This window comes from Haemaphysalis longicornis, unplaced genomic scaffold (genome assembly GCF_048455015.1).
Source record: "Haemaphysalis longicornis isolate Haplotype H1 unplaced genomic scaffold, Haemaphysalis longicornis Haplotype H1 scaffold_63, whole genome shotgun sequence".
In the NCBI taxonomy this organism is placed as follows: domain Eukaryota; kingdom Metazoa; phylum Arthropoda; class Arachnida; order Ixodida; family Ixodidae; genus Haemaphysalis; species Haemaphysalis longicornis.
In genome coordinates, this window is record NW_027526411.1 from 772,984 (window position 1) to 799,349 (window position 26,366).

General features: G+C 48.1%; 1 protein-coding gene across 1 annotated transcript; it reads right to left on the bottom strand.

Moving 5' to 3' along the window:
* Positions 1-25,559, bottom strand: LOC144144148 (flavin-containing monooxygenase 5-like). The gene is made up of 6 exons (XM_077675527.1): positions 25,406-25,559; positions 14,804-15,079; positions 12,450-12,867; positions 5,032-5,358; positions 3,066-3,266; positions 1-777 (listed from the first exon to the last, which is right to left on the bottom strand). The coding sequence occupies exons 2-6, from the start codon at positions 15,028-15,030 to the stop codon at positions 316-318; spliced, it is 1,635 nt and encodes a 544-aa protein (XP_077531653.1). The 5' UTR covers positions 15,031-15,079; positions 25,406-25,559; the 3' UTR covers positions 1-315.
* Positions 25,560-26,366: the final 807 nt, after the last annotated feature.

Consider the following 26,366-nt stretch of genomic DNA (forward strand, 5'->3'; position numbering starts at 1 on the left):
TGAAGCAAAACTGTTTATTTCAAAGCTTTCAGTTCTGTAAACTCCACGTCGAGAGGGCGATCAAGCTAGAACTTAACAAAATGGTAGCATTCAGAGCCTGGCCACCTATTTCTTGAGGGAGAGAACGATATGTATGGGCACAACTAGGATTGCCCACACCCCTGAATTAGGCTATATCTTTGCAATGGCGAATGCCTGTAGCACTGGAGTTTGGATAGCGTTATCGCATCCAAGACGCCTCATCTTCCACGGTACGTTTCTTTGAGCAGAAAAACTTATTTCACTTGGATGTGTGGTACAGCTCGATCAGCCAAGCTAGAAGCGCAGCTGAAGACGGGGAAGGAGAAATGCGGCTGCGAGCACGAACAGGAAGGCGAAGGCGTACAGGAATGTCGACTGGGCCTGGCCCTTGCGCTCGAATGAGCAGCTCTGGTCGTTGAGTGGGTACAACACTCTCTGGTGCGATTCGAGGATGGCCTGGCGGGCGCCGTGCCACCGGTGCGGGCCCTCCAGCCGGTACTGGTAGGGCACGGCCGGGCCGAGCAGCACGCGGAACAGCTCGTTGTCGGTGAAGAAGTACTTCAGCAGCTTAGGACGGGCGCCGATCTGGCTGGCGAGTTCATCCATGTAGTTGATCAAGTCCACCTGGATGGTGTGGCGCGGGGAGTCGACGTAGCGCCGTCTGAGGGCCTCATGCCTTTGCTGGATGTCCTGTTGCATGGCCTTTGCCGAGGGCAGGGAACACCTCTTGGACAGGATTTCGGCCATCCAGCGGCTCTGTACGAACACGTAGAAAAAAACGTGGTTACGCGCGGCGCATTGGCCAATCCTGCCCAATTCACTATCACTCTACAGTGACGAACGGTGGAGACAAGAGAAAAGTTGTCAGACAAAAGGCACATGTAATCTGTGGGGAATGAGAGAATGTGGGGAACATGTAATCTGTGGGGAATTTAATGTGGGCTGGAGAGGTCAGCTCTGCTAGCAGCAGTGCTTGCTACGCCAGATGGGGATGATTACAATGAAGTGAAGTGAATGTGAGAGATCGGGAAAGCAGCAATAGAGAGAAAACATCAGTTAAATAAAAATGGCACGCAATGAAGCGCAAGAGAAACACCCGAAATAAAGTTAAGTAAAAGAAAAAAAAATTGAGCGAATGGAGCCCAGGAAGCGCAGAAGCTTTGCATGATGTGTGTGCCCAAATTTGTCGATATTCGAGCATAAACACTGCGTGCGCAGTAGTTTCTGGCGTACACAAAATCCCTCACTGTTTAGACACACCTTTACTGAATGGTAACGCTCCCGTAGCTGGTCAGGGTAAAGACGACGTGATATTTATGCCAATGCGCCAGACATGTTAATATGCCTAGGCGTGTATGCTTCCCTTCTTTGGTTTCGTCTTTACCTGCAAACGCGTCTTTTCGCAGTGATCACGTGATTCGGTAGTCGAAAATAAGAAGACGAGCTCCAAACCCCGGGATATACAGCCAAAGAAAGTTCCATTTGAACATGACCTTCAAAGCTCTCATATCTGTAAATGCCCTTGAACGGAAGAAATTCAGGGAAGAAAAAAATTGTACCCGCATCAAATAAACACAGAATTCTATTACTGGTGGCTTCCTGATGCCAGGCTTCATGATGGGCATTTTCTACCGCATAGGAAGTTATACTTGGAAATCAACCATTTTTAGAGCGCAAAATTAAGAAAGCTATATAAGTCGGCGCACATTGCCGCACATATACAGCTGGGGCATGAACTTGAAGAGCTGCGCAAATTCCGAGTTTCATATGATATGCAATGCTGGCACAACAGGAGCGTTCCCCCTGCTCACTACTGCTATGCAGCCCCCTGCCGGTAGGGTAAAAAACTTTCGAACTAAATTCGACACGTGTGCGAGGACGAGACCAAGAAGCTGATGCACTTACATAGGAGGTAATATAAATTACATGTAATGAGGAAATATTCATGGGCTTTCACGGCCTCATGCCTATCGGATGTACTTATTCATATCCGACGAGCTTAAAAACCGCCGTGAACCAACACAAAACGTCCTACAAGCCCATGGGTATTTTCTTAACGGCGCAGCTTGCTTATTTCGGAAATGTATAACTTATCTAATAAAATAAACCAACATTTTGCTTGGTTGACAGGTAGCGCCATTCAGTGCGAACAAACGAAACGACCTGTGCTTTATTTGTTTTATTTAAGTAGAAGAGTCATGCATTCCTAAAATGAGCACACCATGACATTGCGTACATCTCCATAGGCCCGTAAAACGTTTTGTATTAGTGCATGATGGTTTTTAAGCCCGTGGGTCATGCCTTCGTAAGCCCAAGGAATGTGATCAGGTGAGCCCCCTTAGGTTTCAACTTTTCCCGAAAGTTCTTGTACAGTCATTACTCCAGTGTGCACGCATCGGGAGCGCCGGCAGGACTTACTCGCTACACCAGTACTACGGCCAGGTTGCTTTTATGGCGGGATTAGTAACGAAGTGTTTACTGATTATCATCGTGGTAGGCCGTTGCCGCCGATCGCTGGGTAGGTATTTCCACGATGGTGAGCGTGATGAGAGCTTCATATCGTCTTCCCGCTGTGCACAAGGCCTGTCCCCTGTATTTTGACCTTTCGCGGTAGGCGCTTTGCTGCGTGGAGCTCAAGAGTGTTAAGCCACAGCTTGCCAGTATCTCACCATTTCTCCAGTCACTAAGGGGTGGAGCCCGCCAGGGATTGTTCATCTCTGCATATCAAGCTTGCCTAGGCGCATCACAGCTCCCATCGCGACTCACCTCCCGTGTGCAACCCGGGGCCAACACTGTATATGTTGTGTTTTCGTGCAGACACGAAATTAGGTAAACCCCTCTACCTGCTTTTCTGTCCACCCTATTCCGCCCTTTATTAGTTAGTGCCGAATTGGATGCCGCTGTACTCCACTAGGACCGGAGCGCCCCCTGTTTGTCAAGCCGAATCACAACACGCGGCAAATGACCATGCATAACCGAGCGGATGCCGATGAGCTCGGCTGCACGGGCCGTCGTTTACAAAAGTGCACTATGGAGGTTCGCACCTGCAACTCGGAAACAGGGAATATGGGTCCGACAGGCTGGATGAGTCCGATGATCGCCAAGGTTGGGTGCGGCAGTTGTGGTGGGAAGACGTACTTGTAGAGCTGCACATGGTTGTCCACCACCGGTACCATATCTTTGGGAAGGAAGGGGAACTTGATCTTGTAGCCCGTGGCCAGAATCACGTCGTCCAGCGGTGTCACCTGCGCCGGCACGTCAGGTCAAAATCAATCACCCATCTCGCACACCACTGTGTGCTGTAGGGCAGCCAAGGGGGGATAAAATTCGTTCTAGAATGACCCAGTACAGGTTCGGGCTGCGTCACGAAGAAAGGAATGAAGGAAAGGAAGGCAAAAAAACTCACCGTCCATAAAGGAGCCAAACAACACTGACGATATGCAGAGGCTGTCTCATAATCTCACAAAAAACAAAAGCTCTTCAGGGTAGTTACACAGATGCATGAACGAGGCTCTGATCTCAAAGAGTAGAACACAAGTAGAACACAACTGCGATTCCACTATTAAGGCGAAAACCCTCCACCTCTGTTTTGTGAAGACCTGAGAGCCTGGAAAAGTGTTGTGAGGTACGCAGAATCGCACGAAAATGAGAGCGTCAGGCGCGAGGTCTGAGCTAAGGTTCACACGCCAAGAAACAGCGGTGTCGGAAAAGAGTCGGTAGAGAGGTCCGAGAAATGGCGATGCAGTCCGCGTGTGGAGGTGGTGGGTAGGCCGCTGCCGCACATGCCAAACTAGACGCCTTTGCAAGTAAGGGCAACCACCGGTAGAACAGTTGGATCTCATTCATATTCTTTGGAAGTTCTAACTATACCCCGTTCCTGTCGGGCATGCTTTATGCACACTGTCTATGCTATGTTCCGTCACCATCCAGCAACCCCACAAAAGGTGCATTAAAGGTGGAATGGGACGCTATCTGGAAACTGTAAAAGGGGGTGGTTAGTGTTACCTTCATAATAGAACATATAAATGGAAACTGAGCTCCGAAGCCTTTGAATTTTTCAATTCGCTCTAAATTATTTCACCAGTTTTCAGCGCTGGTTTTTTCTCGTATGCTGGCAACAACATAAGAGTGAAACATGAAAACGTTTCTGCCACAATTCTCGCATTCTTGTTTCCTTGAAACGTGGGATATATCTAAGTTGGTGGTAATACCTGAAACCGACACTCCTACCTAAAAGCACGTGTTACTCGAACCGATAGATTCTCAAACAGTAAAGCATAGCTGCTAGCAATGAGGTATCCCCTGCGCATACCTATCAGGGTATGCGCAGGTGACGTAAAACGTCAGCACACAAACGAGACCAGGAAAAAGAACAGGTTAAAAAAAACAAAAGGAAAAGACATGCGAAATGTGACAGCGACGTTTGCAACAAGAAAGCCGTGGCAGCTGTGACAGCACCATCTTTGTATCGCTTGCTCTGTGAAAAGAAACGAATTTTGACTGGGACAGGAAATAGTGAAAACCTCGCCTTGATTCATTTGCACAAGTATGTTTTCTCCATTTTCTTCACTGAACAGTACCTAACTTAGGACAAGAAGTTTAACAAAAAAATCGACACCTTTTCAAAAGAAAGATGGTCAAAACGCGAATCTTCATCCTACGCAACCTGAGTCAAATCCGAAATTCAAACTCCTTCGAGCGTGCAGGAATGGCGCGATCGGATAGAAGTAGGCTTCATAACGCGGGAGACACAAGTTCCGGTCAGGCCACTGGAAGCGTTTTTTTAAAGCGCTCGATGTGCCTTCGCTTATCATCGTCACCGTTTTGTAACACCAGTTGTTTAAAGTTGGTGTTCGTGCAGTGCGTCTTGCGTGACCAACGATGTCATCAGTGAAGTATGGAACGCTCCGATGTAAAATTATTAGTTGTTCCCATCGCGTGTGCCCTGTATCCTCAGTGCTGCAATCGACGCATCAAGAAGCCCGGCACCTCGTGTCGCCCCTGACTCACCTTGTCGTCACCATCGAACAGGACTCCGTCTTCGGTGAACTCGACGATGTTTTTCTTGACGCGCACTTTCCCACTCAGGATTAGGTTGGGCAGCGCGTCGTTGACCGTCGGGTGCTGGGAGCTGTAGCGGTGCTTGGGCTTAAGTCCGTAGGCTTCGTGGTTGAAAGAGGCGTTCAGGATGCCCTCCACAAAGTCGTCGCTCACCGACTGAGGCAAAATTTTCTTCAGGTAATTCTTCAGCCGCGTCGCCAAGAACATGTCAATCGGCATTCCGTTGGGACCAACGCGCTTAGACACCCACGCACCCCTCCGCGTGGACAGGTACACCTGCGTAGTAGCAATTCATGACAGGTTTTTTTCTTATGCGTGTGAAAAACGTGAATAAGGATGCAACTTTGCAGTCATGCCAGAACAGGTATTGCAATGAGTGATTCTGGCAGAACAATCAACAGTTTTGGGGGGTGAAAATTTCCGGGCCCGTGCAATTTGTTTTTTGCCTTGGTAAAAACAGCTAGAGGTAATTTTTATCACATAATGTACAACGGACGGTTGGCTGCATTCTAACATTTGCCCATACGTGATAACGTTCGTGCCTCAAGACAATGTAATGAACATCGTTACTGCCGTCATCATCACTTTAGATGCTGAAGAATCCGCCTCCTCAAAACAGGTTTTCCTGCGGATAATTTCCCCGTTGGGATCTCCACAAGGCTTTGTTGTAAGTTTCCAATAGAACTTCAGCGATTAGCAGAATTTGGTTTGGGGGAAGAGGCCAGTTCAAAATGTCTTTTATAGGGCAGTAGCAGTGGGATTAAAGGGGCAATGAAGATAAAATGCAAGTCTGGTTCAGTCGCAAGATTGCCCCGTTAGAATAACACTGATGCCACTTTAACACTAACTTCACTCAAATACGCTATGTAATCCGGAAAACAGAGAATAACCATGCAACCCACTAGCTCATTTCCCGTACTGCAACCTATGACGTAATATGGGCACTTGTGCGATTGGAGGAGGCTGACAAAAGCAAACGCAAGTTAGGCAGGGCTTATAAGCTTGGAGAACGAGCTATTTGTGCTTAAATATAATGCATATTGCCTTCATACTACTAATAATGGTAAGGAAAACAGTTACGAACGAACACGTAAACATCGAGCCAGTTAGTGCGGCACTTTCTTGGCTGACACAGCCTAACATTGCCGTCGGACGTGTTGGACTTCTTTGACACACCCGGCACGGGGCACCTTGAGTATTCATGGTGAAGGTATTGGCGACACCGCGAATCCCGAGGTCCCGTATTCGCGCTGTATCCTACAGGCGCAAGGAGTGTAAACGTGGAGGGCAGAGGTTGTCATGTTGAACGAGGTAACGTAAGTCTCTTTGCCAGTCGGAGAAAATTGCGCTGTCGAGCTGGAAGCAGGGTGTGAGAATCGTGCTCTTATGCGAGGGAATGGCGTACTCTTCAAGGGAGGTTGATTAGGGTGTGGGAAGAAAAAAAGGCGAGCTAGTGTCTCAAGACGGGTGTTGGAAAAATTTAGATGTGCCTGTTAGGTTACAGGGGATCTTGTTGGCGTCACTAAAATAAATTACAGAACAGTGAGAAAGTGCAAAATCAGGCAGCTTGACGATCGCTTGAACGCGCATAGTTGGTTTCGAACACGGTTCCTTTTGCGGGGAAAAACTCAACACAAGCATTAGGCAAGGTGGCCCAGGGAGGGAGTTTAAGCTTTTAGGGGCAGCGCCGAATTGGGGAAAATAAGGTGGGTCGCGATTAGCTCGAAATTTGGGCCGAAGTCTGCACACGCTCGCGTTGGGCCTAGATACGACACCAGATGCACTCTTTAAGGGTAATATAAATTCTGAGTTGCCTAAGGGTACGCTGGAGTTGTAGAAGTGTATTCCGAAAGCGATGCGATAGTGCGCGGAATCAGGCCATGAGTGATGGCAACTGAGAAGGCGCGGGTTGTAAATGCTGCATAACACCGAGTATACCGGACATAAAGGTGATGTTCGTACAGTCCGGATTCTTTTGTTAGCTAACCATTTGAGGAGATGGAAAAGCTTGGTGATCTGCGTGGGGAGTGCCAGCGGCATTTCTACCGAGCTAGCGTACCCCGAGGACCAGGACAGTATAAACGTGCGGTATATGGGCGCCTGATAAATATACTTGAGGAAGCAAGCGACTGTGCGGCTGCTGCTGACCACCAGGAGATCGGATTTCGAAGGCTAAATCGAGAGGCCGACAGATGCGACGTACTTTTGGAGGACATCGCATTTTCACGGGAGAGTCCTGATCAGTTGTGTTGCTCGAGAAGGAGCTTGGCGTCTAGTAGATCTGAAAGCCAGGCATAAGCAATGGTGAAAAGTGGGAGTGACAATTTGGAGTCCTGAGGGGTACCCAATTCTAGATATAAATGGGCAGAATTAGAGCCATGTGCCTTAAAAACGTTACGGGTGAAGGAAGAAGTGGATGTAGGCATACATTTAAAGATCCGCACTTCGTTTGCCAAGGTGACCGGAATAACAGTGGGCCGAAAATTATCGGCGGGCTTATGAATCTCAACAGCAATTTGATATGGGAAGACGTAAAGGTCGTGGTAAATGTGGATGAGGATGTCCTCAGTGGATATGTTGTGGCGAAATCCAGTTCGCATAAAAGGGGTGGCAGATGTCTAAGAAAGGTGCCATTCAAAGCCCATCAGTGCCCCTCGTTGAAGCAGTTTACCAACACAAGAGGTAAGATAGATGGGGCGAAAGCAATAGGTAGCAGAGATGGGGCAAAGACGGCCGTAAGCCAGATGTGGTCACGGAGCCAAGAGGTCAGAAGGTGGTGTATCGGGAAGGTGGCGTAAGTGTTTATTTTGATTTTGTGTTCAGCATGCGTTGTACGGCGACGAAGTGTGTTGTGTGAAAGGTGAAGTTCTGTTATGCTCCGAGGCTGGTCGAAAACAGACAGAGGAACGTCTTGGAATAAAACCACAGAAGTAGGGTTGTAAATAGAAGTGGGGTACAGGACTTCGCACACGTGCTCAGCTAGAGAGTTGGGATGTTGTGTACAAAGGAGAATGGGGTGAGCCCGATGGACCATTGTCGAAAGTTGAACGAAGTAACGGACAAAGTGCTTTGATCAATTGACTTATTCATTGACTGATTGTGCGGTGTAACACGCCGAAGCTACAACAGGGCTATGAGGCATGCCACAGTGGAGCGTTCCGTGTTAGTTTTGACAACCTTGGGATCTTTAACGTGCGCCAACATTTCGGCACATCGGCGTTTCAGCTTTTCGGCTACATCAGAAAAACAGCCACAGGGAGCGGAATCGAACTACCGTACTTTGATACTAAGCCTCTTTTGTGTTCGTTGCTGAATTAATAGCGTTACATAAATCGCATCAGTTCGAGCGTGCCAACGAGGAGGTTTATTAGACGGCAGAGACAAAATGGCTGCGGCTTATCTCAGCTAACCTCGGATGTGCAAAGCAAAACCTTCGCTTAGCCTGGTTGAGTCTTGGTTTTCCTTGGTTAACCATTGATTTAGCTGTATTTCCGACCACGTATCATAGCCGTTCGGTTCCGTGCAACGCTCACAGGAGGCTTAGCGAACGCGGCGAACACGGCTTTCATTCACGGCAAACGCACCGTCGCCGGGCGCGAGACGAGTCACATCGCTCGAGACGACCCAGCGCTGCATGCACGGGAAGCTGAGGGGGTGGTCGGCTGCCTCGGTCGTAGCGGCGGCGGCGACCGCTGCTCGTTCTGCGCAGAACGACTGAAAACGTGGCCTTGTGTGCAGCACCGACCACGGGCCCGGCGAATCACGCGATGCGCTTCGAAGGGTGTGTCGCCGGAGGTGTGTCTCCAGTCAAAAGGTCCCATTGCGCACCCTCCACGATATCACCGGACGAAAGTAGTAAAGCTTTGCTTTAAAAGCTTGTTTTTTTTTTCACACCGGCACGAGCGAGGCACTGGCACCCATCCGAAAAGTGTAAAAGACGGCGTTGTCTACCGGGGTGGCACATTCGGTGTGAATATCATGAATGCGGCTAAGGGTACCCAGCCATGCCTACGGATTGGTTGGTTGAACTGTGGCGAGCTCTGAATGAAAGTACCAATGCCAGTAGGTAAGAGACACTCGAGAGAGAGAGGTAAGGCGCGGAGGAAAGAAAGGTGCATAGCAAGAATAGAATAAATGGGTGCAACCGACGTTCTCCTAAAGGTGCGACAACGAAGGGTTGAGGACCTGTAATCTGGGAAGGTGTCACGTTCGACCGAGCTTCTGAGGCACGTTGTTAATTACGGCGGGATCATTCAGGAGTCAAAACGACCTATATTGATTGGGCGGCTATTGTTCGAGACGTTTAGTTGGCTTTTGAATAACCTAACGCGGGTGGGAGCAGTTGAAGTCCGCCAACAGAATGCGCCTTCTCCTTGGGTGGAGAGTAGACAAAATAAGATGGGAGAGGGAAGTAGTTAGCCATGTGAGAGACGAATATTTTTGTGTGTGGATAGAACTGGTCAGGTTTGATGAGGACGCCATGGAAAAGAAAATGTGGGGTTCTGTGGGAGCTAAGCTCCGCGAAATGTGAATTAGGTGCTCTGCGATAAGCCTGACGAGGTTGAGTTCGAACAGAATTAACTGTAGCTGCAATAACGAACTGTGCACTTGGTAGATGGAGGAGGAGCTCACTGTCCAAGCCTCTGAAATAAATATCAGTTAAAATTCGTGCAACTGCCCAAGAACTTTGCGACTGGGCTCACGATAGCTGATCGCATGCTCCCGCTGTCGAAGTCGGGTCAAGAGCAAACAGTCTTGCTTCTACGTGCAGCCTTGGTGATTGAATGTATAAAGCACCCTGAGCTGCAGGAAAAGGCTGTGTTGATTTTCGACCGCGGGCACTTGGGAGAAGACGAGAAAGAAGTGCGCGGTGCTGGGCTCGCGCTCGTGATTGATCGTAAGAAGAAATAAAAGTGGAATGTGTTCCGAACGGTAGCGTGGCGTCGGGTCTTCTCGAGTTAATATTTCTGGTGCCGTGAAACTCGGGAGAAGACCGGCGTCGTGTCCTGATCGATGGAGAAGCTTCACCGTCAGTGAGGCGCTCTCCGTGGAGCCGTCACGAGGCTGCTCAAGGCAGCCACCAAGCTCTACGAAAGTCCTTCGCCGTCTCCGCATGACCTGCAAGCGGCCATAGACCAGCTGGCAAGTAAAGAACGCTCATTTAAAGAACTTGATGACAAGAGCGGGGAAGCACTCGAAGGAGATGAGTTTGACCAGGTTATTGCCGACGTGAGACAATACCAAGAAAACATGTCATGCGATCAGTCCTGCGGTAGTCCTTGAATGAGCTGCGGACGCCCGGCATAAGAGCTTCCGGCGGAGGAGCTGCAGCGGAACCACAACCAGTTCAACGACAGAGTATGGTGCTCGAAGGCGGTTTCCCTGCAAGCCATCCGAACCCGCCGTCCCACGTCGGCTCTCGTCCATTGACATCGCGGGTTGTCCTGCCGACGCTGTGTTGGTCCGGCTACTCCTCGACACTGGAAGCGCACGAACGTTCGTGCGCAGTGATCTATGTCGTCAGCTGGCCCTACCTGGTTCTGAAATGGAGGGCTTGGCCGTGTTTACGTTTGGAAGCTCGCACCGCCCGAGATCGTACCAGTGCCGGAAGGTGGCGATCACCTTACGCAGCCGCTTCCATTCATGTCCCGTCACCCTCGATGTTCTTGAAGTGCCAGAGGTATGCACGGTGGATGGTCCGCCCTTGAAAACAGAACTCGTAAATCTGCTTAGCGACAGAAATTTGCTCGTTGCCGATGAACCCGAAGAAAGGCACCCACAAACGCCGACTATAAGCGTGTTAGTGGGTTCGGACAACTACTGGAAACTCGTCGGCGGGCGCATCGAGCGCTTTAATGACAGCCTTTGCGCCGTTGATACAGTGTTTGACTGTGTTCTTCAGGGACCGTACGCAAGTAGCGACAACACCCTGGTAAAGAAAAGCAGCACTAGGGCCTTGTTTTTGGCCGCCGTTGAAGGACCCGGCGAAGGTTTCCCGGTACCGGGACCAGGCGATACCTCAGAAATGTGGAGATTGGACGCCATAGGGATAACTGACCCGCCTGATCAGACTAAGACAGAAGACCACGATGCGTTAGTGAAGTTTCGGTGTGGACTGCACAAAGAACGTAGGCCCGTAGTGCCGCTCACGATCGAACCGCCAGGCCTTATGTCCAGCACTAACCGGGTTGTAGGAGAGAGCAGACTTCGACGGCAGCTACAACGCGGTGAACATCACCCGGATATTCTGGAAGAGTACGACGCAGTCATCGGCGAGTATTTCAAGGACGGTCATGTGGAGCAAGTGCTGCAACTCACTGTCCACGGGGACGCAGTTTACTTCCTCCCTGATCACACAGTCGTTAAACGGGAGGCAGTAACACCGAAGGTTCGCATAGTCTTTGATGCCTCGACGCACGAGAAGGACGAGCCATTCCTTATCGACGTGCCAGACAAGGAAGTTAAGATCAGGCTGCAACTGCTGCAGTTACTTCGGCAGTTCAGGCACCATCCTCTCGTCGTGATTTCAGATATCAGGAAGGTGTTTCTACAGATATCGAACTGTCGCGAGGATCGTCAGGCCTTGCGTTTTTGGTATGTTGATCGGTTGCAGTGCAGCGATCATGCCAATCGCGACATAATTGGATGGCGCATGATGAGGGTGCCGTTTGGGGCCTCTTTAAGCCCGCTTCTTCTGCCAACTACCTTGCAGCTTCACTTCTAAACGTGGAAGGACCGGTATCCACAATATCAGCTGGCCTACCGAGATCCTTTTACGTCAACGACCCTGTCATCGGCGCATCTTTAGAGAGGGAAGTGCTAGAGCTGTGCGAGGCAGACATCACTCTTATAGAGCCAGCATGAAACTTCGAAAGTGGTGATCGAACTCCAACATACTGAATGACCGTTTCTCCGTGGACTGAGTTTCTCTTCAGAAGGTTGGAGAAAGCAGGCTAACTTCGAGGATACTTGGGTTGAACTGGGATTACATGACGGACGACGTAATACTTCGGACTGAAATCGCGTCTTCCTAAAATTTGAAGCATTCCCTGGAAGAAATTGCGTGAAGCGCTACCCCGAGATTCTCCTGCCTGCGGACAGCGAATCAGACGCGCCGTTAAGCGGCTCTGCCTTTTGGGATCGACCGTGGCGGCGGGAGGACGTTGATTTTCGACCGCGGGAAAAGACGCGTGCGCGGGCATTTGGGAGAAGACCAGAAAGAAGTGCGCGGTGCTGGCGCGAGCTCGTGCTTGATCGTAAGGAGAAATAAAAATGGAATGTGTTCCGAACGGTAGCGCGGAGTCGGGTCTTCTCGAGTTAATAGGCTACAAAAATAGGAAAGAAGCAAGCTTTAGAGAACCCCATACCTCGGATGCCACGTAGCTTACGTCGACGACTGCATCGACGCCAGAGTTGCCGATGCCCACAACGGCGACCCGGCGGTCTCGGAAACTGTCGGCGTTTTTGATACTGTGCGTGTGCACTATGTTGCCGCGGAACTTCTCCTGCCCCTTGAAGGTGGGCACGTTTGGGTACACGTGGTGCCCCACACAGACGGCCACGGCATCGAACTTCTCCCGCCGCTCGCTGTTCGTGTCGAGGTCCCGCACGAGAACCTCCCAGCGGCCCGTCTTCTCGTAGTCGGCGCTGGGTTCAGCCTGCACCACATCGTGTCTCGTCTTCACGAGCGGTGTCACGCCGAAGGTGTCGGCGTAGCTTCGGAAGTAGGACACCATCTTGGAGTGGTGCATGTAGTTCGGATAGTCCTTGGGTGGCGGGAAGTCACTGCGCAAAGAGGCACCGATCAAACACGTATACCAGCGGGATTTTTATCACGGATGTGCATATGGCGTGGTAAACACATGAACTAGAGTACACTCGACTCTCCATAATTCGAAGTCGCCTGACTGGAATTTTCAATTAGAAGTTATGTGGCGATCCCGGCAATTTTACATGGAATTAAACGGAAAAAAAATTGCTGGGTAATTTGAAGCTAAAACCAATTACACCGGTTAATTAGAAGGTATGTCAAATAAAAAGCATCAAGATGATCGTCAGTTTTCCATAAATTGAAAATTTTGAAGAGCGAAAACAGCGCCGCGTTCCATATTGATGTAGGCGCCATTGAAACCCATATAGCGCACCGTTGATAAAGCAGCAGACCAGTTGAGACTCGCTCCACCATTCCGCATCTCTCTCGTTTGAGGTCATCAGCCATTTTTGTTTTGTGCACAGCGTCGTGTGAGCACTTTGTGTGGCGTACGCTTCAATTTCAGTTATTCGTATTGACTATCAGGTGAGCCGGTGTCGTGTGCTCGAATTGGCAACGAAAGTCGAGATTCTGAACAAAACAAAAAGGGGGGACGTATTGCGGACTAAGAACAGTGCTGTTCTTGTTCTTTTTGTTGCTTTGGACTTTTGCCTAATTCGAAGTGTTTTTCAGTCCCGCTGGACTTCGTAATAACTGGAGTCCACAGCATATTGATTAGGGTGGATTCACTGTGATAGCATATGCTCCAGTATAAAAATGTGGGTTATGGCGTGCCCTGTGTTTCCGCGGGCTCTGTGCCGCTGATGGGATTCACATGCTTATATACCTGGGTTACGGATATCACGCGAAAATATGTACATTTAGTGCTACTCACTAGGATCAGGCGCCAAAGCTTTTGATCCCCACGCTGTTACGTAGGCGCGGTGCTGCTAAAGCAGAACCGGCATTAAAATTTACCATTATACGTAATGTCCTAGGACAACTTCAGTCCAATACTGCGAATACGTTCATTCGAGATTGTCTGCCTCCTCAGTTTGTTTAAATGCCGGGATATTCAGTCCAATACTCAGAATACGTCCATTCGAGATTGTCTGCCTCCTCAGTTTGTTTAAATGCCGGGATATTCAGTCCAATACTGAGAATACGTCCATTCGAGATTGTCTGCCTCCTCAGTTTGTTTAAATGCTGGGATAGACTCGCTGAACTGCAACTTGCTGCTCTAAACTCGTGTGCGAGGTCCGGGTAGTGTCCCTGTCATTTTGCAATCATTTTCTTCGGCGCAAACTGTGACACCCACAGTTGTTTACCAGTTGCCATACTCAAGCGCGGTCGCTGAGGCAAAACCTTGCAGTTGCGATAGCGTGTTTGACAAACCTAGCCGCCTAGACGGACCCCCACTTTGGCTATCTCCTGGTTTGCTTTGTAACACCCCTCCTATTCTTATAACTGCCAATAGGGCGTTCTTGTTCGGCCTCAGTGGCCTTGGGTAGGGTCGGGGGTCTTCACATGAATGGCGTAGATTTGCTTTCCAGTTCGCCTGTATTGTTATTACGGAGAAACGAGTAAATACTATTCTGCAGCATGTTCTCTTGGGTCAATTCTTCTGCAGAACGTTCTGTTGAGAATAAGGCTAGTTTATATTATTTTCTTCGGTTTAGTATACCAGCACGTTTATTAGTTCTACATTTCTTCTAATACGACGCGAAAAGGAGAATCACTCGATGTGCGTCAAGGTGGTCAGGATCGTCATTTACACGTTCCGGTAAAGGATTCTTCATGGTCGCATTATCGTTGAATCTGTGAACAGGTCATTGCTTCCAATATTCGACCAGTCCGTTTATTAGCCCCCCCACTTCCCCGTGTTCAGGTTCCAGCCATTTTGTGTACCCCACTTGTCGTAATTAAAAATGCTACACTGCAAGAGCTGCAAGCGTTGTAGCCAGCGTATACCTGAAGGCACTCATCTCCTTGCTCGTGTTGATGGTGGTGGTGCGCATGACCGAGGCCTGCCCGTCGACGTTGTCCTCGTGGTAGGCCCACAGGCCCCCGATGTGCGCGGACCGCTCGTACAGCACCACGTCGAAACCATAGTCGAGCATCTGGTGTGCGCACGCCAGGCCGCTTGACCCGGCCCCCACAACGCACACACGACGCCGGGAGGCATTCAACATCGACATGGCTGTTGCTTGCTTGTGCTCAGTCGCCACCGAAGATCTGCACCGACCTCTGCAAAGTAACAAGGATTCTGATGGCACAAACTCTGCGTGACACGTTCTGCTGAGGGCGAGGTACCATTTCCGTCCCGGTGACTGCGCGAATACCCTAGTGCCCGAACTTTTTAAGCCTGTTTATTAACATTTCGTACTAAAGCGAAGATCTCTGTGCCTCAAGGACGGCGAACGCCGCCCCAAAACGCACTGCGGGAAACCCAACTTTCTCTGACGACGTTAATGATCGTGGGTGAAGTGAACGATCGTTGAAAAGCGAAACTTTCTCTGGTCAAAAGCCAATGTCTTCAAAGTTCAACGTCAGAGTCCAAAATCCAAGTCGTTGCACCAGAGAAGCAATGCAGGAAGCACAACTTCCACAATGGCCTTTCACATAGACACAGCAAGTGCCACAAGAGAGAAAAAGCGCTTCCCGTGGTCGGTATGGAACCTGGGTACTGAAATTCGAAACAGCGCGAAAAGACGGGACAAGGAAACGACGACACAAGGCCCTGTCGTCGTTTCCTTGTCCCGTCTTTTCGCGCTGTTTCGAATTTCAGTATGCACCACCAACTAGCCCAAAACCACCGTTCTTACGGAACCTGGGTCTCTCGCGTTACGGAAGCCGACGTCTATCAGATTGCCCCATAGCGACACGGTCAAAGCAGTTTGGTTAGTTGAATCTGACTTTGACTCAGATTCCGTGGGAGGCAGCTTCGCGTTTTAACCATATTTCTCTTAAGAACTGGGCTGTGAATTTTTTTGGTAAGCAAGAAAATAGTGCTCTCCAGGGTGCAGAGAAGGGTTTTAGCTGGAAATTGTTTCCTTCCTTTTTGACAGTCGATTTCCCGAAGTGCCTTCACGAACCCTTTCTGTATATCTTTTTTCTAGGTGAGACTCAAATTCCTGCATTTTGCATGGCTTTTCTCGGTTCGGAGGAAGTGCAAAAGGTAAGAAGTGGCGGCTACTTTTATGATGCAGGCGAAGAGCAAGAACGCGCGTCTGTACGGGATTGCGGCACACGTTAAAGATCTCCAAGTGGCCAGAATTACTCCGGCGCCCTCCACTACGCTGCGCCGGTGCGTTAAACCCTACGATCAATGAAACAATCAATAAATCAAGTGTTAGGAGTGCAAGTTCGGCTATTGGTTAAGTTGAGTCGCCATTCTTTTAGTGGCACTGGTTGCGTGTTTTTCTTTTTGTTAAAAAGATTATGCTCATTGAGTTTTTTTTTTATTCAGAGCTTGTGTTCTTGGGTAAAGTCAGGGGCTCATGAGGCGTGGACTCAATCTCCAGTTAGACCCTCCAACTCTTCCCATCCGCCTGCTGCAACGGTTCCAGCCACCCCACCTCCCGTTCCAGGATCCAGTTGGGGCTACGGCGGTAGGCGGTATAGCAGTCCGTGATTCCTCTCAAGACGCTGGGTGCCGGTATACTATCAGCTACCATAACGTCTTTCCAGCTTTCGCAACCTTAGGGAACTCTAAGGACAAGATGAATCGCGCCCCACAAGCAACAAGCTACGAAGCTTTGCGAAGACGCATTCAACATCAACCACATGACTGAAACAGCGCTGGCTGGAGAAACGTCGCCCCAAAAGCATCTCTATTGCGTTCTCTAACATTTTAATAATGAATGTCACTGGAGTTGCCCGTAAAAGAGGCCAAACATGAGTGTTTGCGACCGACAAAAATCCCAGGCCATCTACACTAATGTGAAACCTGGGGAGGGGCGAAGGATTAGGGTTATGTGTATTCCTGGCGCCTTGGCGTTTTTTCCTACGGAGATGAAACCGTTGGCGAGTCGAAGTGTACAGGTATGCTTAAGGCACGAAACGTTCTAGCGCGAGGCACAAACGTGCGTCCCGGTGTTTTAGTACCGTGACTACATGAGACGACGACATGGGACGCCGACAACCCGAGCCACTAAGGAGCTTCACCACTAAACAAGCTGCCAGGACATGCGTGTTCCGCACTTAACGTAATATGCGCGGCCCCGCCGTTGCGCCGATAGGAACTGAGTTGCGATAGGAACTGAGCTCAGTTACTAACTCCAGACGATGATTCTGCCCTCACTATTGACATCGCGCCACTTATAGGGTTTTTTCAAAACTCTTGGGGGTGGGGGAACGTGCTGCATGCGAGATAAGCTATATGCCGACACCGGCCTATCTAGAGGAGACCCTATTCGTTTCGGTTTGCCCTCGCACCCGTTAGCCCGCACCCGTTCCCACCCGTCTCGGTTTGCACTCGCACCCTCGCACCCGATGTACACTTTTTTGCAGGTCAAAGGAATTTTATTGACAACGCTTGAAACGCAGTGCGTGTAGCGTTTTTTTTTCTTTTTTCACACACACTCTTTTTTCGTTTTTCGTTTAGACATTAACGTGCACAGTTTTGGCTAACTTACATGGAGCTGAAAAAACCATTTTTACATTGTAACGGTCAGCTAATTTTTTTAATGTTGTGCCCCACTCTGTGGATGTAAGGCATGACGTACGGATTGTTACGTTTACCTTTCTTCAGTTCCTTTTTGTTAGATGCTCGCGTGTTTTTTCTTGCAAAAGTGATTCGCATACACTACTGATAAAAAATGAAAGGTAACCTGCTAACCAGTGTTGTACACGTTCCTCTAAAACAGGAAGGGAAGCTCGTTCGTCGTTTCTTCCCAATTTTGAAACGAGTTCCCGTTAAAAGTTCCTATATTGAGAAAGGAGCTGATCCAATTACACTGCGAACATTGTAACGTGTCGTTACATTAACGTGACATTTGATTTTTGAAATTAAAATATAGTGTCGGATAATCCCGAGGCGAAATAACGGGAGCAACCTAACACTCAATCTAACTACGTATATTGTACGAATATGAACACCAGCGGTAACAGATTATCTGGGGATAAAAAATAAAAAAACGAAACGTTCCTAGACGTTTTTTAAACAGCACCGGACGTATTCCAGACATGCCTCAGTCCAACTGTAATGCTGACCTATAACAAATGCAACACATGTGGCGCTTTCCACTTGGGTCTTCAAATGCGCAGTCAGGATACTGCGTTTCAGATGTGCAAATAGAAATTTGCTCACATGCACAAACATAAATGTCTTGCTCAAGAAACCGCATCGAAAGGAACAATACATACGCGCCTAATGAATGCTGGTTCAATATTACAGTATGAGTGCAAAAAAATCTCTAGAACACATTTGCTCAACTTAGAAGAGTCCTTTGTTTGAACTCAGCAAGAGTTGCATCTCAATGTTGGTGTAGGACAGAAGAACCCGTTTTTTCATCAACACTTCCTTGGCTATGCTGAAGAGTTTTACTTGAGCATCAGTTAGTTCAGCCCCTCAGGCTCAGGAGACGCCTCCGCATGTGCTGACAGGCGTGCGCTAGCATGCAACCCGCGCTCTCCACGGACAGTGGTTGTTTTGTTCATATTTTGTTTGATGGCTGTTAAAGCACTATGGTGCCGTGCCCACATCTTTGACCGTTGTCGTGTGCTTCTTAGGTTTTAGCACGCGCGAGCATCAGAGCCAGTGCGTCAACAAAAGAGCTGCAGAGTGTTACTCTGCCGAATTGAGATTCCATGTACGCCTTTTTGTCGCAGACTTGTCTCCTGTTACTTTATGCTATTCATTTTCCATGCAATAATAAGTTTCTAAGTTTGGCCTCCGTCTTTTCGTCGTCGGAACGGAGGAGCTCTGCGCACGGCAGCAGCCACCAGCTACGCTACAGGGACTCGACTCCCCATCGGTGCCCGGCTAAAGCACTGGTCAGAACCGGTCCGTAACAATACACCACAGTCGTCGCACGGCTATGATGCTAAGGAAAGGTGGCGCAATAACTCCCATCAAAATTCGAAGAAACCAATCGTCAAAGCAAACCTGGCTCATCACGAAACCGTAAGTCCTCTCTGAGAAAGTTTATGGCGGCGTGTTCGAGCGCCATGACCGTGCCGCGGGGCGATAAAACGCTGGCAGCCCTCGGGGTGGTTGCTGTTGCGCATAAGATCAGATATCTCCCGCCTCGCTTTGAGCAGCAGCGGCAATGTTTCAAGAATCCGAGGCTGAGAACTTGACGCCTTCATTTTACACGTGGTTAGAACAACGCTTGCGACCCAGCAGACACGTCTCGTACATACCCTTCGGCTGGCTCGGCTGCCTGTAGAGAACACGCGTGCGATAGACACTGTGCAGTCACGTCTTCACCTGCTCGGCTTGCACATTACACTCTTATGTAGCAACGAAAGCTCGCAGCAGAAGATGAATCAAAGAAGCGCCAGAGCACCTGTCCCATGCGCATCTACAGCCGACGTAGCGACATGGCCGTGCGCACCCACTGCAGCCTGCCAGACAGGCGGCGGCCCGGTACGTGGTTATTCTTCCGCCTTCGAAATTGGGCAACTTATAGGAAGATAAACACAGTAGTGGCCTGTGGCTTTTTGTAGTAGCTCCATCCTTAGCTAAAGCCTTGGAATAAAAACATCCAAATACTAGCGATGCAACGTTTACAGAAGTAACGACGTACCCTCTGCCATTCATTCGTAAACGTAACGAGTTACCGTTACAGTTACACACACTCTTAATGGAACAGTGGCGTTCCTCTGTGGCTCCTAAAATGAATTATTTCAGGAACGCCGTTTCGTCCAACAGTGCTCCTGACTGACGGCGTGACACTTGAACTTTGAAGCTTTCAGACTGTGCTGGAATGACTTAGAAATAGCAGAGTGACAACAGCTCATAACGATGGCCCTTTCGACTGGGCGAGAGAAGTTGTCCAGCATTATATTTCAGCCTCTAGTGGACTTAATTTCACCCACAACATTCCACAGCACAACCGTCTGCAATTTTTAGGCTTAAACCTGAGAATCTCAAGTAGTCACATTTGCTTCCAACATGAGCCAAGGCGACAGAAGGACTTTTGCGATTCGACAGTGCACATTCAAAGTTCGTCAAAAGGGGCATCGTTATGAATTGTTGTAACTCTACTATTTCAAAGTATTGCCAGCACAAACAGTCTGAAAGCTTCAAAGATCAAGTGTCACGCCTTCAGTTAGCAAATTCCCCTTCATTCTTTATGAGTAGTGTATGCGAATCACTTTTGCAAAAAACCAATTGCGAGCATTTAATAAAAAGGAACGCAAGGAAAGGAATGAAAAATCCGCACGTCGTGCCTTACATCTACAGACTGCGGCACAACATTAAAAAATCACCCAGCCGTTACAATGCAAAAATGGTTTTTTCAGCTCCACGTAAGTCAGCCAAAACTGTGCCCGTTAGTGTCTAAACGAATAAAGAGTGTGTGCGTGAAAAAAGACAAAAAACGTTGCACGCAATGCGTTTCAAGCGTAGTCTACAAAATTTATTTAACCTGCAAAAAAGTATACATCGGTCAACCTGGCCGCTGTTTTAATGACAGGACGCGGGAGCACAATCTTTCTGTTAAAAATAAATCGGCGGGAATCTGGCTATGCTTGCAAAACCTGCGGCTGTGTTCCATAGTTTGAAGATGCCGAGTTCCTAGCAGGAGATAAAAATCAAACAGAGAGAGAAATTATTAAAACCTACAGAATGAGAGAATATGGGGATGATTGCGTCAGCTCGCCCTCGGAAACCCTCCTACCGACAGAGTGAACCTTCGTAGAAGGTCACGTTTAAAGGAACTTGAATTATTTTCGGAATTTTTACGCTTTCGTTAAAAGTTGGAAACGCACCCTCAGTTTTGGTAACCCCTTCCATTCTTGATCCCCTGTTATTTTTTTAGTGGTTTTATGCCTTTTGGCTATGATTTTATGCTTTTATTCTTACATCTTCTCTTTAAGATTTGACACGTGTTGATTTTAAAAGCCGTGTGTAGCATCAAAGTTTGATCTGTTTTCGGTTCTCATAAGTCTTGAAAACGCAACCTCTGTGTTGTTCATCACTTCGATTCTCCCGCTCCTGTTGTCATTTTATTCTTAGTGGTTTCATGCAATTTTGGCGCTGATTTTACTCTTTCATCTTTGATTTTAAGTGCGACACGTGTTGATTTTGGAAGACGTGTACACTGTTTTAGTTGGATGTGTTATCTGGTGCGTACTGCTTGGTTACGTAGTTTTGTAGAACTGTTTTGTTTGTTGTATTTGACATGTGATTCTTGTTACGCCGAATTGGATGGTGCGGCTGTTGATAGGATTGGGGGTGGTACAGGTGCGAGCTGTATATTTGTCTGTTGTTATTTCATGCAAAATAAAGTTGGAATTTGCGCTCGTCTTGTCCTCTCTATCTTCGTCCTCGTCTTTTGCGCAAACATTCCTTCGTATGTCATGAACCAACTAGCCAGCAATCAAGTCCTACGACGTTTTGGCTTTATTTTGTCCGAAATATCCGTTATTCATATACCGTAGTTATTTGCGTAATGATCCCACTCGCGTAATGATCGCACCCCTGAAGTTCGTGGTCAAAATATGACTTTTTTTATTTCCCGCGCAATGATAGCTCCCTGAACTTGCGGCAGCCATATGTCGTTGTGTGCCACGTCTAGACGACGATGGTCCTGCTTACGTTAGTTTGGTCATCTTTCAAACGGACATGGCTGCGTTATTGTCGCGGACTTGATGATATTAGCGATATCGGCAAGCATGCATGAGTTCATTATTGGTACGGAAGAAACTCTCACTAAATGCACTTAATGTACTTACAAAACATAAAAAAACGCACTCGGCTTGCTGCGTCGGCAGCCGTGTCTTGATGTCCCACACTGTGACAGCAGCAGCCACTTGGTCGACCTGTTCTCACCTCACAGCAAACTCGTTCCGGCGCGTTCTGTAATTCCGTAATTCCGGCGCGTTCCGTAATGAAAACACTGCATTTTGCATCACTCGGTGGTCATTAGATGGTCAGTGGAGTTTTTGTTACGCTTTTATTTGTTATGTTTATTATGTTCATGAGACGTATTGTAAACATTCTGACCTGCAACTTGCATTTTCGGCGCTGAAACTTTTTCCGAAAAAATTTACCTCGCGTAATGATCGCACCTCTAACTTCGCATCGTATTTTTGGAAAAAAAAAGTGCGATCATTACGCGAGTAAATACGGTACATTACTCCTATGCCACAACTGACGGTTCCTCGAGAAGGCCCTGAACATCCAGAAAGTCCGAATTTTTAGGAGTTCCGAAAAACTGCCGGCTAGTGTATTCCGGCTCGAGTAGGACTTGCTTGACTCTGATGATGCCTGGGTAGCCTCCCTGGAGGCCGTGTAAGACTGTAGCAGTGTACACTCAATGTGGAGCTTCGACGTAATGTGGAGCTTCGACAATGTCGCTATGTGGCTTCGACGTAAGTCCGTGATACGAATAAAATTTTGGCGTACTAAACGCCCTCCAGACGTAGGCTTCCTTGAGGGCAGAGGACGAGCTTGAAGTCGACGCGGAGGCAGCGGCGGGGGACGTTTCTCCGATGAGATGGCTGCAGGCGTTAGACCCTGCGGTGGGCCTACTGCTATAGCTTGCCCCTCGGCCGCTGGCGTTTAGTTTTCGTGATGACTCCAACTAAGTATTGGTGATTTTTGGTTGCTGAACCTTGCTTCGTGACATCGTGTGCAATGTTCTTGTCTGGCAGTGAATGCCTGAGGCGGCTGCAGGGCCTTCTTCAATGCTCTATAAGCCTTGCCTATGAGGGCGTGCGGTGAACCTACCGGCGAAGCATGGAGGGATAGTCGAGGCGCACTATTTGAGAGTTACGCAGATGGGTTCTATCTTTTTGCAATCTGGTACATCTTCTATTAAACGAGGCAGTACCCGCGAAGCATGGGGCTGGAGTTGATATTATCAGTGCCAAAAAAACCTTTCAAAACACTCCAGAACTTTCGAGCGGTTGATAGAAGTCAAAGACAAAGGGTTTATCATAAACAGAAGTTCGCAGTACATAGTTAAGTTATACAGAACAAGGCCATAATTTAGAAACTGTCACGGAACCGCTTATAAAAATACATGTTCGTGAATTATTGAAGTTCAGCGTTCAGAGAAAATTATAGTCAAAATAACTTATTTAACACAAGCGTATTTACTTCTTCATTGGAAATACCACTGAAAACACTGGGTTGATAACTAACGAAAGTCCGTCAAGATAAAGTTAGGTAAAGCCCTAGACCGATAGTCCCTAACAAAAACAGAATAAAATTCGAATCAATATTATCTTTTAAGCATAGCCCGAGGCAGACGAATAACACTTTGATTTGAACGGGAGATGAGGGTAAGTCAACGGGTTCAATGAATTCGCCGGAAACTGACGCGGATAATTATTTACTATCATTGCTCCACTTAGACGAGCAACTACAGTACATAGTGCCAAATTTATTAATTTATTCCATGAAATGGAGCTTCAACGTTGTTTGACAGAATGTACTGTCGAATTATTGATGGCGGAGATCAACGCACCGAAGGTACACGTGGGCTATGTGGCGCGCCGTAGTGAAAGGCGCCGGATTAATTTTGACCACCTGGGGATTTTTAGGCGCGCCGAAAATTCGACAGATGGGTGTTTTCGCCTCTCGCGTCCACAAGAAAAGCAGCTACCGCGGCCAGCACGGAAAATGCGTTCTTGGGCTCAGCAGAACAATGGCGGATTATGAGAAATGGGCAGCTGGCTTGCGTATTTATTCAAAATGTAGGCAGGAATAAATTACCATTAGCCGAAAGGTTAATCGACTCGTGGCTTAAAATCGTCAAAACAAAAGAAGCACGACTTCAGAAAGTAGGACAGTAATACGCTGGACACGTGAAAATGCAAACTCTATGCATGGTAGCACCTGTAAAATTATGGTTGGTCTCCACTGTTGCTGAGAGGCGAGCCAAGCACGGACACGATGTGATTTTCTAAAGGCTAGATTTTGGATTTTTTGGAATTACCTGAGACTGCTCCAGCATACTACAGGGTTACCACAAGGTCCTAGGTGCTACAACGACTCACTGCAGTCCTAGTTACTACAAGGACTTATACAATAAATAATGTGAATGGGAGACAAAAATTATAAAAGCGTGAAATCTGCGGAATCAAATAGGTTGGAGCATCGTTGTTGACAAGTCTGGCATATCTCATTTTCTTTAAGCAGCGGAGATGTTGTACAAGCAGTAAGTTCGCCGTTGCAGGAAAAAATACCAAGAAAATGCCGAGAGCTGTGAGCCCGTGCCTAACGACGACCGTCGAGCGTCCGAGACACGCGTAGTGGCTTTAGCAAAAGTAAACCGGCAAAAACCGCAAGCTTCCCTGAATATTTTTTTATTTTCAGCAGCATATAGATAATATTTGAAGTGTAGTTTAAGACCTTAACTTATTGAACAGTTGGTCCTGTTACAGAAGGCTGTGCAATATAATTCCAAGGACTCCAAGTGGTGGCCTAATAAATACAGTTAAATTTAAGGAAGTTGGTTTTTGACGGATTAATTTGTAACACTTGTTAGCACACCAATACCTATATTGTTCAAGTTATTGTGTTATTTTGTGAGTAGCGTCATCACACGTTTGCCTCAAGTGAATGTGTCTTCACAAGAGTCATTTGGAAGAAGAAAGGCAGTTTGGTAAATGCCTAAGGTATAATAGAAATAACACTTCCCTTAGAATACAGTCTTGCGGCACTCCCTCGATTGAAATAGCAGGATCAGAGTAAATGCCAGAAATGGAGGTAACCTTAATCCTATCAGCCAATTAGAATATCAGAAATCGCAAAGGTGGATTAGTAACGCCAATAGCTTCTAGTAACCCGAAAATAACTTTATCTTTAATTGTGTCAAACGCCTTCATTAGATCTACAACTATAGGTCCTGGGTAACATCCATTGTCAATGTCACTTGAACAGCACTGACATAAGCCAAATCGGCCAAGGGAGATCTCATCACATTTGCTCAGGTATTATTAAGAGGTACAAGACTAAGTTCATTAATTACTTGATGGAGCTAAGGCAAACCGCATATAGACCTTTAGTTCGGCATTAGGCTCGGTCACTTTGATTTTTCTTAACTTCTATCGGTAGTACCGTTGTCGGACATCTTCTTTATCCGATTAGGGTTAATGGCATGGCAATGAAATGTCATTTAGGGCTCAATAGGGAGACCTCTCGGAAAGGCAGATTTGCGGCTCATCACACGCCTCGAGCAAAAGAAGAGAGAAGTAAACGGTCCGGACGACAGAGAAATGATGAATCATGGGGAAAATCGTTAGCTCTCCGACGACAAATGGCGGTGGCAGAGGATACAGTAGCTGCGTAATTATAAGAGGTCGGAGACATTCAGTGGAGCCCGCATGCTGTACGAAGGGCATTCGCAATGTACGCCTTTCAGCAATTGACGCAGCTGCTGCACGCAAACGCACCTGGCCTGCCGACGTTCGCCGGGGATGGTTTCGCAGCTGATGATGTGCGGGGGACCAGTGCAGCTGGACCGGGCACGGAGCGTTGCTCTTGTGGGACCCTGAAATGCACAGGCAAAAAGCGCACCTGGCACCCCGGAGACACGCGTATATATACAGGTCTGCCGACTTGGCGATAGCGGGAGGGGCGGTTATCTATGGGGGAGGGAATGGGCTTCCCCGATCCTGAGCCGCTGATTATTAGTTTCGTTTTGAGCACGCGTACTGCGGGTCACGCGAGTACGATTATTGCATCAGACGCAGTTGAACCTGAGCGGCATGTTGAGCTTCGCACAACTCACATGCATTTGCGGCCAATTAGTTGAACGTTGGCACCCTTGGCCGATAGTCCACGAAACGTACGGCACTGGCGAACTCATGGTTTTTTTTTTATTGGCCGTGAAATACAAGTACGGGTATTCTCTTCGCCCACCCCCCCTTCACTTCACCTTCACTACGCCTTCCTTTTATTGAAATGTTCATTTAATTTGTGGCCATGTCTATACGCTGTTTGATATTGAATTGCATCATCTCATAGCAGCACTCCTTATCTTTGCACGTCTGTCACGAACGAGAGGGTCGTCCTGCTGGTATCTCTGAGTAGTTTGGGGCGCCGTAGATCTCCTATGCTTTCCTCCTCCCTCAACGCCAAGGGCGGCTCACGCAGGGGGAGGCGGGCGGTGGTGCCGCGGGCGCCCCCGCAACCGCAATTACTGAGCTCGGAAGATACAGGATTCTACTAAATCTGCATCTAATATACTTACTACCAATAGATATTTTGTATCTAAAGCTACTGCCGAACCTACGCTACGAAGCTTCGCTTTCATAGCCGTAATACGCCAATCTGTAATAGCCATGAAATAAAACAAATGTAAATGAAAGAATCAATCGCAACCTTATGCTGACTGGATGAACGGGATGGGAT